This window comes from Bos mutus, chromosome 18 (assembly GCF_027580195.1).
Source record: "Bos mutus isolate GX-2022 chromosome 18, NWIPB_WYAK_1.1, whole genome shotgun sequence".
NCBI lineage: Eukaryota > Metazoa > Chordata > Mammalia > Artiodactyla > Bovidae > Bos > Bos mutus.
Window position 1 is genome coordinate 61,606,818 of NC_091634.1, and position 16,510 is coordinate 61,623,327.

Consider the following 16,510-nt stretch of genomic DNA (forward strand, 5'->3'; position numbering starts at 1 on the left):
GGTCAGAGCTAGTATGCAGACTAGGTTGTCTGCCCCCAGAGCCTATCAAGATGCATTGTTCAAGGAAAGAGATGTGAAGCAGGAATGATAATAGCTTCTTCAGTTAAAAAACAAACAAGCAAATAAACAAAAACAACTCCCAAGTAGAATTCAGATTGGTTTACAGAGATTCAACTTCCCATATATCTGCCACTCATGGATTCCACCTTCTAGGAGAGGACAGATATTCAACCACAGATTTGCCCTTCTTCCTGCTGCAACACTGGACTAGAATCCAGAACAAATAAATGGCCTTTATTTATCAATGATGTCTTTGGGCTAGTGATGTCATCAAAATGGCGACATAGGAGACCCAGTCTCTATTCCCCTCACACAGACCAGCAATTGCCTATTCATTGCAAAAAAATAAATCTCTGGGAGCTCTATATATGGACTATATAAGAAACTTTAGCCAGACAGTGGAACAAAAACTTGAGAAAAACCTCACAAGAAAAGAAGAAAGAAAGTTCCTTTAACCTACATCAACCCAGCATTCAAGCCAGCACTGCTCAGTGACAAGAGGGGATGTCCTAGCCAGACAGAATTCTCCTCGCCAGGGGAGGATGAGCAGGGTGAACCACTGGCTTCCCAGTTTTAAGAAGACACTGCACAAAGGTCCTGCTTCAGTTTTATCCCACTCAGACTGGCAAAGTAGAAAAACACAGAGATGGCCAAGAACAGAAGAAAAATAGGGGTGCCAGTTTCACACGCAGCAGGAGTGATCACGGTTCACAGTGACTTGCTCTTCGGACAAGCCCTGCAGATTTCAGCAGCTTTTGCCTCACAGGTGTTCCTATTTGATGTTAGCTGCCTGAGACCCCTCCCCAGCTGGAGCCCAGGAATTGCACTGGCAGCCAGTCAAGGCCTCGAAGGCTGCACAAGTGCAAGATGCCAGCGCCGTGGTTGACCTCTACCACTGGGCATGTGCTTGGGGCTAGCCCCTCCAGCTGTGCATTGCCCATCAGTAACCTGATGCTCGTCATCAGCCTCTCTGTAATACTCATGCCTAGAGGGAAATGGTGCAGCCAACGAAGACTGCTAACACACAGGGCCCTGGTAGCTGCCAGTGAGTCCATACTTGGCCTTCCTGCCTGCCTTGGGTTCCATCTCTGTGTGTGTGTCTGGAACTGGCTTTTGCCACCATGTAGGAAACTAAAGCTGGTTACTGCAGACAACTGTGTGCCTACCACTAGCTGTGGGCATCACCGCTGCCTGCCAAGGTACCTGGCTACCAGACCTGGAGAAGTCACTGAGGAAGATTCGCAAGAGCCTTTGCAGCCACTGTGACCCCTACAGTGTCCACTAAGGACTACACAGTTGATGCCTTATGACCCCTCAGTCAAAGAGATAGCACACGCCCCCAGACCCAGTGTTGTCACGTGCCCCCACATTTTGTATCCTGTATCACTAGACCCGGTCACAGCATGACCCAGTGTACCCCACCCACAGATAAAAAAAGATCCTTCTTTACCGAGGAGCAAGCGTCTTTTAATTTCAAGGCTGCAGTCACCATCTGCAGTGATTTTGGAGCCCAATAAAATAAACTCTGTCACTGTTTCCACTGTTTCCCCATCTATTTGCCATGAAATGATGGGACCGGATGCCATGATCCTAGTTTTCTGAATGCTGAGCTTTAAGCCAACTTTTTCACTCTCCTCTTTCACTTGCATCAAGAGGCTTTTTAGTTCCTCTTCACTTTCTGCCATAAGGGTGGTGTCATCTGCATATCTGAGGTTATTGATATTTCTCCCGGCAATCTTGATTCCAGCTTGTGCTTCATCCAGCCTGGCATTTAGCATGATGCAATCTGCAGATAAGTTAAATAAGCAGGGTGACCATATAGCCTTGACATGTTCCTTTCCGGATTTGGAACTGGTCTGTTGTTCCCTGTCCAGTTCTAACTGTTGCTTCTTGACCTGTATACAGATTTCTCAGGAGGCAGGTCAGGTGCTCTGGTATTGCCATCTCTTTCAGAATTTCCCACAGTTTATTGTGATCCACACAGTCAAAGGCTTTGGAATAGTCAGTAAAGCAGAAGTAGATGTATTTCTGGAACTCTCTTGCTTTTTTGATGACCCAACAGATGTTGGCAATTTGATCTCTGGTCCCTCTGCCTTTTCTAAATCCAGCTTGAACATCGAGAAGTTCACCGTTCATGTACTATTGGAGCCTGTATTGGAGAATTTTGGGCAATACTTTGCTAGTGTGTGAGATGAGTGCAGTTGTGTGGTAGTTTGAACATTCTTTGGCATTGCCTTTCTTTGGGATTGGAATGAAAACTGACTTTTTCCAGTCCTGTGGCCACTGCTGAGTTTTCCAAATTTGTTAGCATATTGAGTGCAATACTTTAACAGCATCATCTTTTAGGATTTGAAATAGCTCAACTGGAATTCCATCACCTCCACTAGCTTTGTTTGTAGTGATGCTTCCTAATGCCCATTTTACTTCACCTTCCAGTATATCTGGCTCTAGGTGAGTGATCACATCATCGTGGTTATCTGGGTCGTGAAGATCTTTTTTGTATAGTTGTTCTGTGTATTCTTGCTACCTCTTCTTAATATCTTCTGCTTCTGTTAGGTCCATACCATTTCTGTCCTTTATTGTGCCCACTTTTGCATGAAATGTTCCTTCGGTATCTCTAATTTTCTTGAAGAGATCTCTAGTCTTTCCCATTCTATTGTTTTACTCTATTTCTTTGCAGTGATCTCTGAGGAAGGCTTTCTTATCTCTCCTTGATATTCTTTGGAACTCTGCATTCAAATGGGTATATCTTTCCCTTTCTCTTTTCTGCCTTTAGCTTCTCTTCTTTTCTTAGCTATTTGTAAGGCCTTCTCAGTCAACCATTTTGCCTTTTTGCATTTCTTGAGTGGTCTTGATCACTGCCTCCTGTACAATGTCACAAACCTCTGTCCATAGTTCTTCAGGCACTGTCTATCAGATGTAGTCCCTTGAATCTATTTGTCACTTCCACTGTATAATTGGAAGAGATTTGATTTAGGCCATACCTGAATGGTCTAGTGGTTTCCCCTACTTTCTTCAATTTAAGTCTGAATTTGGTAATAAGGAGTTCATGGTCTGAGCCACAGTCCGCTCCCGGTTTTGTTTTTGCTGACTGTATAGAGCTTCTCCATCTTTGGCTGCAAAGAATATAATCAATCTGATTTCAGTATTGATCATCTGGTGATGTCCACGTGTAGAGTCGTCTCTTGTATTGCTGGAAGAGGTATTTGCTATGACCAGTGCATTCTCTTGGCAAAACTCTGTTAGCCTTTGCCCTGCTTCATTTTGTACTCCAAGGCCAAATTGGCCTTTTACTCCAGGTATCTCTTGACTCCCTACTTCTTTTATTCTAAGGGATTCTTGCCCACGGTAGTACATACAATGGTCATCTGTGTTAAATCCACCCATTCCAGTCCATTTTAGTTCACTGATTCCTAAAATGTCGATGTTCACTCTTGCCATCTCCTGTTTGACCACTTCCAATTTACCCTGATTCATGAACCTAACATTCCAGGTTCCTATGCAATATTGCATCAGACTTTACTTCCAGCACCAGTCACATCCACAACTGGGTGTTGTTTTGCTTTGATTCTGTCTTTTCATTTTTTCTGGAGTTATTTCTCCACTGTTCTCCAGTAATATATTGAGCACCTTATGGCAGAAAGTGAAGAAGAACTAAAGAGCTTCTTGATGGAAGTGAGAGAAGAGAGTGAAAAAGTTGGCTTAAAGCTCAACATTCAGAAAACGAAGATCATGGCATCCAGTCCCATCACTTCATGGCAAATAGATGGGGAAACAGTGGAAACAGTGGCTGACTTTATTTTTCTGTGCTCCAAAATCACTGCAGATGGTGATTGCAGCCATGAAATTAAAAGACGCTTACTCCTTGGAAGGAAAGTTATGACCAACCTAGACAGCATATTAAAAAGCAGAGACATTACTTTGTCAACAAAGGTCCATCTAGTTAAGGCTATGGTTTTTCCCGTAGTCATGTATGGATGTGAGAGTTGGACTATAAAGAAAGCTGAGCGCAGGAGAATTGATGCTTTTGAACTATGGTGTTGGAGAAGACTCTTGAGAGTCCTTTGGACTGCAAGGGAATCCAACCAGTCCATCCTAAAGGAAATCAGTCCTTAGTGTTCATTGGAAGGACTGCTGTTGAAGCTGAAACTCCAATATTTTGGCCACCTGATGCAAAGAGCTGACTCATTTGAAAAGACCCTGATGTTGGGAAAGATTGAAGGCAGGAGGGGAAGGGGACGACAGAGGATGAGATGGTTGGATGGCATCACCGACTCAATGGACATAAGTTTGCATAAACTCTGGGATTTGGTGATGGACAGGGAGGCCTGGTGTGCTGGGGTTCATGGTGTCACAAAGAGTTGGACATGACTGAGCGACTGAACTGAACTGAACCAACCTGGGGAGTTCATCTTTCAGTGTCCTATCTTTTTGCCTTTTCATAGTGTTCATGGGGTTCTCCTGGCAAGAATACTGATGTGGCTTGCCATTCCCTTCTCCAGTGGACCACATTTTGTCAGAAGTCTCCACCATGACCTGTCCATCTTGGGTGGCCCCACACAGCATGGCTCATAGTTTCATTGAGTTAGACAAGGCTATGATCCAAGTGATTAGTTTGATTAGTTTTCTGTGATTGTGGTTTTCATTCTGCCTGCTCTCTGATGGGTAAGGATAAGAGGCTTATGGAAACTACCTGATGGGAGAGACTGACTGTGGGGGAAACTGGGTCTTGTTCTGATGGGCAGGGCCATGCTTAATAAATCTTTAATCCAATTTTCCATGGTGGGCAGGGCTGTGTTCCCTCCCTGTTGTTTGACCTGAGACCAAACTATGGTGGAGGTAATGAAGATAGTGGTGACCTTCTTCAATAGGTCCTGTACTCTGCCACACACAGTGCCCCCGACCCTGCAGCAGGCCACTGCTGACCCACGCCTCCACTGGAGACTCCTGGACACTCACAGGCAAGTCTGGGTCAGTCTCTTGTTGGGTCACTGCTCCTTTCTCCTGGGTCCTGGTGCACACAAGGTTTTGTTTGTGACCCCCAAGAGTCTGTTTCCCAGTCCTGTGTAAGTTCTGTAATCAAAACCCACCGTCTTCCAAAGTCAAACTCCCTGGGGGTTCTCAGTTCCCTTTGCCAGATTCCCAGGTTTGGAAATCTGTTGTGGGTCCTAGAACTTTGTTAACAGTGTGAGAATTTATTTGGTATAATAGTTATGTAGTTTTGGGTCATCTGTTCAGCAGCTCTGTGGTGGGGTTAATGGTGAACTCCTCCAAGAGGGCTTATGATGCATGCTGTGGGACCCAGTCTGCTGCACCCAGCCCCTGCCCCTGTGGCAGGCCACTGCTAACCCGTACCTCTGTAGGAGACACTCAAACATTCAAAGGCAGCTCTGGCTCAGTCTCTGTTGGGTCTCTGGGTCCTTGTGTGCACAAGGTTTTGTTTGAGCCCTCTGAGCATTTCTGGCAGGTGTGAGGTTTGATTCTAAACATGAGTTCACCCCTCCTACCATCTTTCTTGGGCTTCTCCTTTGCCCTTGGATGTGGGGTATCTTTTTTTGGTGGGATCCAACATTCTCCTGATGATGATTGTTCAGCAGTGAGTTGTAATTTTGGACTTCTCACAAGAGAAGATGAGCACACGTCCTTCTACTCCACCATCTTGTTTCACCCTGGCTTAAAACTCAGCATTCAAAAAACTAAGATCATGGTATCCGGTCCCATCACTTCATGACAAATAGATGGGAAAACAATAGAAACAGTGAGAGACTTTATTTTTTGTGGCTCCAAAATCACTGCAGATGGTGACTGCAGCCTTGAAATTAAAAGACACTTGCTCCTTGGAAGCAAAGCTATGACCAACCTGACAGCATATGAAAAAGCAGAGACATTACTTTGCCAACAAAGGTCCATCTAGTCAAACTATGTTTTTTCCAGTAGTCATGTATGGTTGTGAGAATTGGATTATAAAGAAAGCTGAGTGCCGAAGAATTGATGCTTTTGAACTGTCGTGTTGGAGAAGACTCTTGAGAGTTCCTTGGGCTGCAAGGAGATCAAATCAGTCACTTGTAAAGGAAATCAGTCCTGAATATTCATTGGAATGACTGATGCTGAAGTTGAAGCTCCAGTACTTTGGCCACCTAATGTGAAGAACTGACTCCTTGGAAAAGACCCTGATGCTGGGAAAAACTGAAGGCAGGAGGAGAAGGGGATGACAGAGGATGAGATGGTTGGATGGCATCACCAACTTGATGGATATGAGTTTGAGCAAGCTCCAGGAGTTGGTAATGGACAGGAAAGCCTGGTGTGCTGCAGTCCACAGGGTTGCAAAGAGTCAGACATGACTGAGTGACTGAACTGATACTTATACCACAAAATAGACTTTAAACCAAAAATGGTAACAAGAGATAAAAAGGTCAAGAACATATAATAATCATACATATATATGTACGCCACATCAGAAATACAATAATAGTAGAGAAATTCAATACCTCACTGTCAACAACGGATATATTGAAAAACAGTAAAACAACAAGGAGATGTTGGACTTGAGCCAAACTTGAGAACAAATGAACCTAACAGACATACATAGAACGTTCTATCCAGCAACAGAAGAATATACATTCTTCTCAAGGGCACATGGAACATTCTTCAGCTTAGATCATAGAAAGGTCACTAACAAGCCTTAGAAAATTTAAGAAGACTGAGACTGAATTGAGAGCTGAGAAATAAACCCTTGCATATGCAGTCAACTAGTATTTGACAAGGTGATTGAGAATACTAAATAAGGGAAAGGATCATGTCTTCAAAATATGGCGTTGGGAAAACTGGAAAACCACATGGAGTAAAATGAAATTGGATTGTCATCTTAGGTCACTCACAAAAATGAACTCAAACTGGGTTAAAGCTTAAATGTAGAAACAAAGCCTATAAAAGTCCTCGGAGAAAACATAGGGGAAAAGCTCCTTGATGTTGGCCTTGGGAAGAACTTTTTGGCTATGACATTGAAAGCACAAGCAACAAGAGCAAAATTAATGAGTGAGTCTATGTGAAACTGGGCTTCCCAGGTGGTTCAGTTGGTAAAAAATACACCTGCAATGCAGGAGACACAGGAGACACAAGTTCAATCCCTGGGTCAGGAAGATCCTCTGGAGGATGGCAACCCACTCCAGTATTCTTGCTTGGTGAATCCCATGAACAGAAGAACCTGGCAGTCTATAGTCCATATTGTCACAAAGAGTCAGACATGACTGAAGCAACTGAGCATGCACACATGTACTATCTGAAACTAAAAAGTTTTTGCAAAGCTGAAACACTATCAACAAAATGAGAAAGCAACCATCAAAACAGGAGAAAACATTTGCAAATCGTATATCTGATAGGGGATTAATATTCTAAGTATATAAAGAACTCATGCAACTCAATATAATCAAATAAACAATCCAAGTAAAAATGGGCAGAGATTCTCAATAGACATATTCTCAGAGAAGACACACAAATGGTCAATAGGTCCATGAAAATGTATTCAACATCACTAATAAGCAGTAAACTGCAGGTTAAAACTACAGTGAGATGCCACCTCACAGAATGGCACATGCAGAGGATGTGCAGAAAAGGGGAAACCTGTGCACTATTAATGGGGATGTAAATTTGTGCAGCAACTTGGAAAACTTGTATGGAGATTCCACAATAAATAAAAAAATAGAACTACAAAAAAATGATCCAATGATCCTACTTCTGGGTATGTATCAAAAAGAAACAAAAACAGTATCATGAAGAGATATGGGCATCCCCATGTTTATTGCAGTATTATTCACAGTAGCTAAAATATGGAAACAATCTAAGTGTCAATGGATAAATGAATAAAGATGTGGTACATATATACATATACACAATGGAATATTGTTCAGCCATGAGAAAAAAGGAACTCCTGCCATTTGGGACAACATGGACGAACCTTGAGGGTGTGATGTTCAGTGAAATAATTCAGATAAAGACAAGTACTGTATGATCTCACTTTGTGTGGAATCTAAAAAAGCAGAACTCATAAAAATAGAGTGGGGTTCATGGGGTTCAGCAGCTGATCATGGGGTTCTCAAGGCATGGTTACTGAAGTGGTTTGCCATTCCCTTCTCCAGTGGACCACATTTTGTCAGAACTCTCCACCATGATCCATCCATCTTGGGTGACCCTACATGGCATGGCTCATAGTTTCATTGAGTTAGACCAGGGGCTGGGAATTGATGGAAATGGAAAGATGTTGGTCAAGGGTAGAGACTTCTAGTTATAAGATGAACCATTCCTGGGGAAATAATGTACAGCATGATGATTATAGTTAATAATAGTGTGTTATATAACTAAGTTGCTAAGAGAGTAGATCTTAAATGTTCTTACCACAAAAAGATATGGTAATAATTATGTGAGATGACTTAGATTTTTAGCAGGCTATAGTGATAATCATGCTACATTCCATATGTATCAAATCAAGAAGTTGTACTCTTTAAGCTTACACATTTTATATGTCAGTTATATCTCAATAAAACTGAAAAAAAATGACGTCTTTGGGTAAGCCATTTGTCTTCTCTGAATCTCAGTTTCTTCAACTAGAAAATTTAAAGAGGATCTTCCGAGGATCTTCCCGACCCAGGGATCGAACCTGGGTCTCTTGCATTGTAGGCAGACACTTTACTGTCTGAGCCACCAGGATATATATAAATCCCTTTAATCTTCAAAGTAACACTTTGGGGGTAGATACGATTAATATCTGATTCCCAAGTGGCACAGTGGTAAAGAATCTGCCTGCTAAACAGGGGACACGGGTTTCAATCCCTGGGTCAGGAAGATCTCCTGGAGAAGGAAATGGCAATGCACTCCAGTATTCTTGCCTGGGAAATCCCATGGACAGAGGAGCCTAGTGGGCATGGGGATGCAAAACAGTGGAACATGATGTTGTGACTAAACAACAACTCTCATTATTCTCTTTTTACAGAGAAGAACTGAGGCATACACAAAGGTTGTACATAAATCATCTCAGGACAGAGCTTGTGAATGGCAGAACTAGGATTGAACCCTGAGAGTCTAGAAATCTCTAGAATCTAGAGAGTCTTCCTATTCTGCTCAACTTGTGAAGCTCTTTCCTTCCTTCACCATTCATCCTTCACTTACTCTTACCCACCTCAGGGGGTTGTTGTGATATTAAATGTTATTTCATGTAAAGTACTCTAACTGTACTAGCTGCTCTGGAAGGGTCTGCTTCGATCATTTGGGTTTTTGCTCATCTCAAAGAGTCAGACAGGACTGAGTGACTGAACTAAGTTGAACTGTAGAGAAACTTCATTGGTTCACACATGCATCACCATCACACTTCTTGCCAAGCCTGTGGACTGCCTGTATTAATAATTACTTGATATTTAAATTGGGCTTCACAGCTGCTGCAGTGGTAAAGAATCTGCCTGCCAATGCAGGAGCTGCAAGAGATGCAGGTTAGATCCCTGGGTCAGGAAGATCCCCTGAAGTAGGAAATGGAAACGCACACCAGTATTCTTGCCTGGAAAATTCCATGGATGGAGGAGCCTAGCAGGCTACAGTCCACTGAGTCGCAAAGAACTGGACACAATTAAGCATGCACAAAGCCAATTATTTAAATTAATTAACTTTTCACTGAATAAATGTAATCTCATTACAGTCATTGGAAAATCAGTATTGTTACAAAATGTGTACCATGAAAATAAACTATTATTAAGTCCTTTCTAGATTCAACTACCTAAAGGCTTTGAATTTAAGGCCTATTTTGTTAAAGGGAGATTAGTAAATCTTGAGAAGAATTAAAGATTAACACCAAACTGGGACTTTCTCATTGGTATAATCAGAAGAATTTAAAGAGGAGTAAAAAAGAAGTAACATTTTCACCATCTGATAGAAAGTGATTTAGGGATTTATCTCTGCATCCCTGAAATCAACCTTAGGGAAACTGTGACAATAGCTAAGAGCATAGGCTCAGAAGACAGGCTCCCCCCACCTCACAATTTGCTGGCTATCTTGTCTTGCGAACATAATTCCTCTAACCCTCACTTTCTTCATTGGTAAAACAGTACTTATAAAGATGTTGATTATAAATGAAAGAATGAAGGTAAAGCACAAAATCTAATACATAGTAAATGCTTAATAAACATAAGCCACCACCATCACCATTATTATTAAGCTTTGCACATAAGTTTCTGGACTTTTAAAAATGTTTTAAAGTTTTTAGTTGCATAAAAATAATATTCATTATAGTAAACACATAGTGATTACTACTACAGGTTCTTCTCTGGGTTTTATATGTATGCTAGCCTCTCGTTTAGCCGCTCATTCATGACCGATCCTTTGTGACCCTGTAGACAGTAGCCCACCGGGCTCCTCTGTCTACGGAATTCCAGGCAAGAATACTGGAGTGGGTATTCCCTCCTCCAGGGGATATTTCTGATGCAGGGATCGGACCCAGGTTTCCTGCATTACAGGTAGATTCTTTACTGTCTGAGCCACCAGGAAAGCTCTTTATATATATATATATATATATATATATATAAATGTATATAAAAATATATATATATATATATGCCCAACCGTATTTTACATATATAAACATTTTACCTACGTTAAGAATTATTATTATCCCAATTCAAACTATTATGATAATTCATTCTTATCCCTCGTTCCCCACAGATGAGGTTTTTGCCCGAACGGGGGCAAAATCGGCCCCTGTGACATTTCTGGTGGCCTCCTTTGCCGCCTTTCTTGGGGCAAATACCAGAGGCAGACACTCAAGCCACTAGACATCAGTTCAGTTCAGTTCAGTCGCTCAGTCGTGTCCAACTCTTTGCGACCCCATGAATCGCAGCACGCCAGGCCTCCCTGTCCATCACCAACTCCCGGAGTTCACTCAGACTCACGTCCATCGAGTCAGTGATGCCATCCAGCCATCTCATCCTCTGTCGTCCCCTTCTCCTCCTGCCCCCAATCCCTCCCAGCATCAGAGTCTTTTCCAATGAGTCAACTCTTCGCATGAGGTGGCCAAAGTACCGGAGTTTCAGCTTTAGCATCATTCCTTCCAAAGAAATCCCAGGGCTGATCTCTTTCAGAATGGACTGGTTGGATCTCCTTGCACTCCAAGGGACTCTCAAGAGTCTTCTCCAACACCGCAGTTCAAAAACATCAATTCTTCGGTGCTCAGCTTTCTTCACAGTCCAACTCTCACATCCATACATGACCACAGGAAAAACCATAGCTTTGACTATACGGACCTTTGTTGGTAACCAGGCGCTAACAAATGAGATCACTCCTCATCCTGCGCTCGGGCCCTCGCCCCGCCCTCGACGCCGCGGCTTTCCGTGCTGGCCCCGCCCCTTGTGGAGGCGGGGCTTCCCCTCAGCTGGCGCGCTGACGTCACGATCCCGCGCCCTCGTCGCCCGTTCGCGCCTGCGCTGCGGCCGGAAGGTCGTCCCTGTGACCGGCTTGGATTTTGGAGCTGCTGTCGCCATGTTGTCGGTTGCCGCCCGCTCGGGCCCATTCGCGCCCGTCCTATCGGCCACGTCCCGCGGGGTGGCGGGCGCGCTGCGGCCCCTGGTACAGGCCGCGGTGCCCGCCACCTCGGAGTCGCCTGTGCTGGACTTGAAGCGCTCCGTCCTGTGCCGGGAGTCGCTCAGAGGCCAGGCCGCGGGCCGGCCTTTGGTCGCTTCCGTGAGCCTCAATGGTGAGCCGGGCTGAAGGGTGCCTCTTGTCTTGCTCCTTCCGGCCCTGGACTCAGGGAGCAGTCGAGAAGGGCAGGGGGCTGCGGGTAATGGAACAGAGCCCTGGTTGGGAATGGCATGGCCTGCGGGCCTGGTTGACCTTGGGTAGGCCTCTGCGCCTCCCAGGCCTCTGTAATAGTGAAAGATTTGAAAGACTGATTTAGCCATAGGCTGTCACCAAGAGTGTATTTTACGCCTCTTGTCAGCAGATCCTAGTTTATCTTTGGTGCCTTGTTCTGTTTTTATGCACTGTGTGGAGATCCTTAATTGGCAGCTTGTGAGCCAGGTACCTGTAGTCGACCTTTACCTGCATAGTTGTTAAAAACGGACCATCTTTGGCGCCTCTGGAAATGTTGAATGTCGGCAGTGCTGGGCTCTGGTTTCCATTATCGTGTGTACTGGTTGCACCCTTCACTGAAGCAAGTGCTTCTCCAGTTCATCACAGTCCTCATCAGGCCTGCTTCATTCTTTGTTACTTGCCTGGTCCCATTGACCTTGGCGCTACACCAAGTTGTCCCCCACCCTCTTAACTCGGCCTGCATTCATCCTTTATCTTTACTCTAAACGCCCCTCCCAGTCTTCCACATTTCCAAGTTTTACCTATCCTCTCAGTTCAGGATCAGGTTAGTAAAATCTTATGTTGCTGATTCCTTTATGTTTTATAGCACATAACACTTTCTATTCTGTATTGGATTTATTGAGGATTCCTCTGACCTTGAGCTTCAAGGTATAGAGAGTATCCTTTATTTTTCTATCTTCCACAACTTCAGATTTTGCGTGTAGTTGGTGCAGAGTATTTGTGAGTGAATAAAGTGACAGTTTTTCTTAGTGTGCCCCCCGGTTTTAGAGAAATTGCCCAAGCCGGTAATTTGGACCCAAATGGGAAACAATTAGGGAGGAGAAAATTTCAGTAACAAAGATGAAAAATATCTTGGAGTTGGTCATATGGCTAAAGAGTTTCTTCTAAAAATCACGGGCTTATCTGACTTTTCCAAGAGGTAATAGAGGTATAAGGCAAACGTGTTCTCTGTAATCGTGACTTCAGCTTGAAGCTTAAGTTCACGTTAAAATTTTCTGTATAGATGGTTTGTGGAAAGATGGTTAATAGAGGGTATGGTAAGGGGCAGTTGAGGCAGAAGAAGATCCCTGAACTGGGATACATTAGAGCTCACTTTTGGAGAAGGAAATGGCAGCCCACTCCAGTGTTCTTGCCTGGAGAATCCCAGGGACGGGGGAGCCTGGTGGGCTGCCGTCTGTGGGGTCACACAGAGCCGGACACGACTGAAGCGACTTAGCAGCAGCAGCAGAGCTCACTTTAAAACAAAACTGTTTTGTTATAATGCCTTAATTTTTCTCCATTTCTAGATGATGTTTCTATAAGTATTTGATTTTGTTTTCATTTAGAGCTAAATATAGTTAACGTCTTTGCTACTAAAAGTCACACCTAATAGAATTCATGTGAATTATTTAGAGAATGATTTTTACAATATATAGCACTTTTAATTTCCCAAAGTGTTCTTAATGATGGAGTTCAATATAAAGTGTAACCTACTAATAAAATGTGAGTAGACAACTGGATTTCTTTTGCTACCAAATCTCTGGATGATAATGTCAAAGTCATTCTCTTTAGTATTCTCTGCATTTCCCTGTGTGGAAGGATTGTAGACAGGGCTTTTAAGTATGAACTTGGGTTTCTTTATCTTTTAGGTATGCTATGCATCTCTTTCCTGTGTAATCCCAGACAGTCCTAGGGGAAAGTCAGTCACGCTTAAGTAGGGTAGTATGTGGTATAATGTCACTTTGCTATAGTTGTGAGTATCCAGTAGTCACTACCTGTGTCCTTGTCCCCTCCAAAAAATGTTGAGTGAGTTAGAAAAGTACATAGATAGGTTTCTCCATTGTTTTTGACTACTTATGGCTTCCATTAAATTACTGACCATGTGAAACATATTCCTTACTGTCATGTTTGACTGCTCAAGGCAGTATGTTAGGTGAGACAGCCTAGTAGGTCCAGTAGAATTGCAGCTTATGTGACAATGCTTTTTATAAGTTCATGTTTCTTTTGGAAACATTTTCTAAAACTGAGGAGTTTTTAGTGTCTCCTTTTCTAAAAAGCAGATCCGTGTTGTAGATTTTTTTAAACGAATATGCACTTTGCAAAAGAGATTTACTTTCTGAAACATACTTAAAGGTGATACTGTAAGTTAATTTTTTGTCAGACATTAAAAAATGGTATGGGACAGGACATACCTGTTGTTTGAAAAAGTAAACTGTTGCATCCGTAATACAATAAGAACCTCCAAGTTTTGAACTTTCAAAGATTCGAACATGTGTTCCATCAGCGTCAGGCGTGAGTGAAATTGCAGCTTGCCCTTTGTCTCCTCTATTTCTGACTGTTCTTCAGCTCTACCATCTCCCACCTCCTCTCCCTTCTCCAGTGGGCACCTCTTGCCTGTTTCTTTGATGCCACCCTGTTTGCCACCTGTTGTACTTCTGTACTTTTCAAGATTAAAAATATATTTTATTTTTTGTGTTTGTTTTTTTATGTATTATTTGTGTAAAAAGTATTGTAAACCTGTTACAGTACAGTACTGTGTAGTTGATTGTGTTAGTTGGGTACCTAGGCTAACTCTGTTGGACTTAGGAACAAATTGAACTCACAAATGCGCTCTCAGAACAGAATTCATTTGTATATGGGGGACTTACTGTACTGCATAAACAGTAATTATTTGGTTATTTAATGTTCATTTGATATTAACATTGGCCTATTTATGGCCTGGAGTAAAGTGTCCCAGTTGAGAGATCCACAGCAGTTAAAAAAAAATAGTAATACCCGACTCTTATAGATGTTACTGCCCTTCACTGATGTTAAATATGAAAAAAATTGCTCTTTTTTTATTATACTGAATTGAAATAATTGGTTCTTTTGGAGATTTCATTTGATTTTGATAGTTACATAGTCTGATAAGGGTGTCTTTTCTGCCCATTAGTGGTTTTACTTGAATTTTTACCCCAAAATCTAAAATAGAAATCTCTTTTAAGTTTTCTGCTACTACATTTATACTGTTTACAGAATGTTTATTATCTTAACAATTCTTAAGTTATGAATTTTTAGAAGTTCGGAGACCAGGTAGTTAGGAATATAAAGTTAGACATTTGGGTTAATAAGATGTTCATATCAGTTTAATGAATGGACTAGATGAGTTTTAGGGTCTCTTCTAATCCAGAAAATATGGATGATATTTAGCATAGTTTCACAGTATATCTTGGGTTGAATTTTTGGAGAGTTAAAATATTGCTGTTTGCAGTACTGTTTAACTTTTTTTAACCTGATGCACTGAATTGTTACAAATTCTGAATCAGCAGTGTTCTATCAGGTGGAGTCAATTATACATATTATGAGTTCATACCAATATGATAGGTAGTGGTTGAGTTAATTTTGTTTTCAGTATTTTATTTGCTGGCACTGCCACTTGGCCATTTCTGAGACCAGTGAGTGCTGTATTTCACGTTTTAATAATTTTGTTTTTGCTTATGAATTCATAAGGGCCCATTCCCTGATGTATGCCTCTTTCAGGGTCCTCATCTAATTGTGTTTTTTTAACCTTCTGTTTATCTTTCAGTCCCTGCTTCTGTTCGTTATTCCCATACAGACATCAAAGTGCCTGACTTCTCTGACTATCGTCGCCCTGAAGTGTTAGATAGTACAAAGTCTTCGAAAGAGAGCAGTGAGGCTCGGAAAGGTTTCTCCTATTTGGTGACTGCAACAACTACTGTGGGTGTCGCATATGCCGCCAAGAATGTCGTCTCTCAGTTTGTTTCCAGCATGAGCGCTTCTGCCGACGTGTTGGCCATGTCGAAAATTGAAATCAAGCTATCCGATATTCCAGAGGGGAAGAACATGGCTTTCAAATGGAGAGGCAAGCCCCTGTTCGTGCGCCATCGAACCAAGAAGGAAATTGACCAGGAAGCTGCAGTTGAAGTGTCCCAGTTGAGGGACCCACAGCATGACTTAGAACGAGTAAAGAAACCTGAGTGGGTTATCTTGATAGGTGTTTGCACTCATCTTGGTTGTGTACCCATTGCAAATGCAGGAGATTTTGGTGGTTATTACTGCCCTTGCCATGGGTCACACTATGATGCGTCTGGCAGGATCAGGAAGGGGCCTGCACCTCTCAACCTTGAAGTTCCCTCATATGAGTTCACCAGCGATGATATGGTGATTGTTGGTTAGACACCTGGACTCGAGTTACAGGCTTCTTTCAGTCTTCATGTCACCTCACAAGAGTTACTTGAGAACAAGCCTTCTGTGCTTTGAATTAGTTGATTTGAAATATTTAAGAATTGCTAATAATGTGTTTGCAAACATGTAAATTGAATTTAATGTTGAATACTTTCAAGCATTCACCTAAAAAAGCCCCCATTAAACATTGTTATGCTCAAAGGGTGCAGTGTCTTTGATAGTTAATTCTAATTAAAAATTGTAGATGAGTGTATAAAATATTTGTGAAATCTGTAGTTGACTTTCTTAATTATTTACTTTCTTCTGTGAGGGACAGAGATTCTACAGAGCTCATTGTTAGGTTGAGGTAGAATTAGCCGGTCATCTCCCAAGACCTGGGAGATGTTTTTTGGCATTGGCAGAAACAATAGTATCCAAGTTTCTTTGCTGTTTTGCACACCTG

At 42.4% G+C, this 16,510-nt stretch overlaps 1 protein-coding gene across 1 annotated transcript; it reads left to right on the forward strand.

Annotated features, from left to right (window-relative positions):
* The first annotated feature begins 11,509 nt into the window (after window positions 1–11,509).
* UQCRFS1 (ubiquinol-cytochrome c reductase, Rieske iron-sulfur polypeptide 1) lies at window positions 11,510–16,269 on the forward strand. The gene is made up of 2 exons (XM_005910801.3): window positions 11,510–11,788; window positions 15,449–16,269. The coding sequence occupies exons 1-2, from the start codon at window positions 11,575–11,577 to the stop codon at window positions 16,057–16,059; spliced, it is 825 nt and encodes a 274-aa protein (XP_005910863.1). The 5' UTR covers window positions 11,510–11,574; the 3' UTR covers window positions 16,060–16,269.
* The last annotated feature ends 241 nt before the right edge of the window (window positions 16,270–16,510 follow it).

Bases quoted from the DNA above. Each gene is read 5' to 3' on its own strand.
- UQCRFS1 (XM_005910801.3), top strand. From the start codon at position 11,575: ATGTTGTCGGTTGCCGCCCGCTCGGGCCCATTCGCGCCCGTCCTATCG. The intron at 11,789-15,448 runs GTGAGCCGGGCT...TTTATCTTTCAG, and splicing joins CGCTTCCGTGAGCCTCAATG to TCCCTGCTTCTGTTCGTTAT.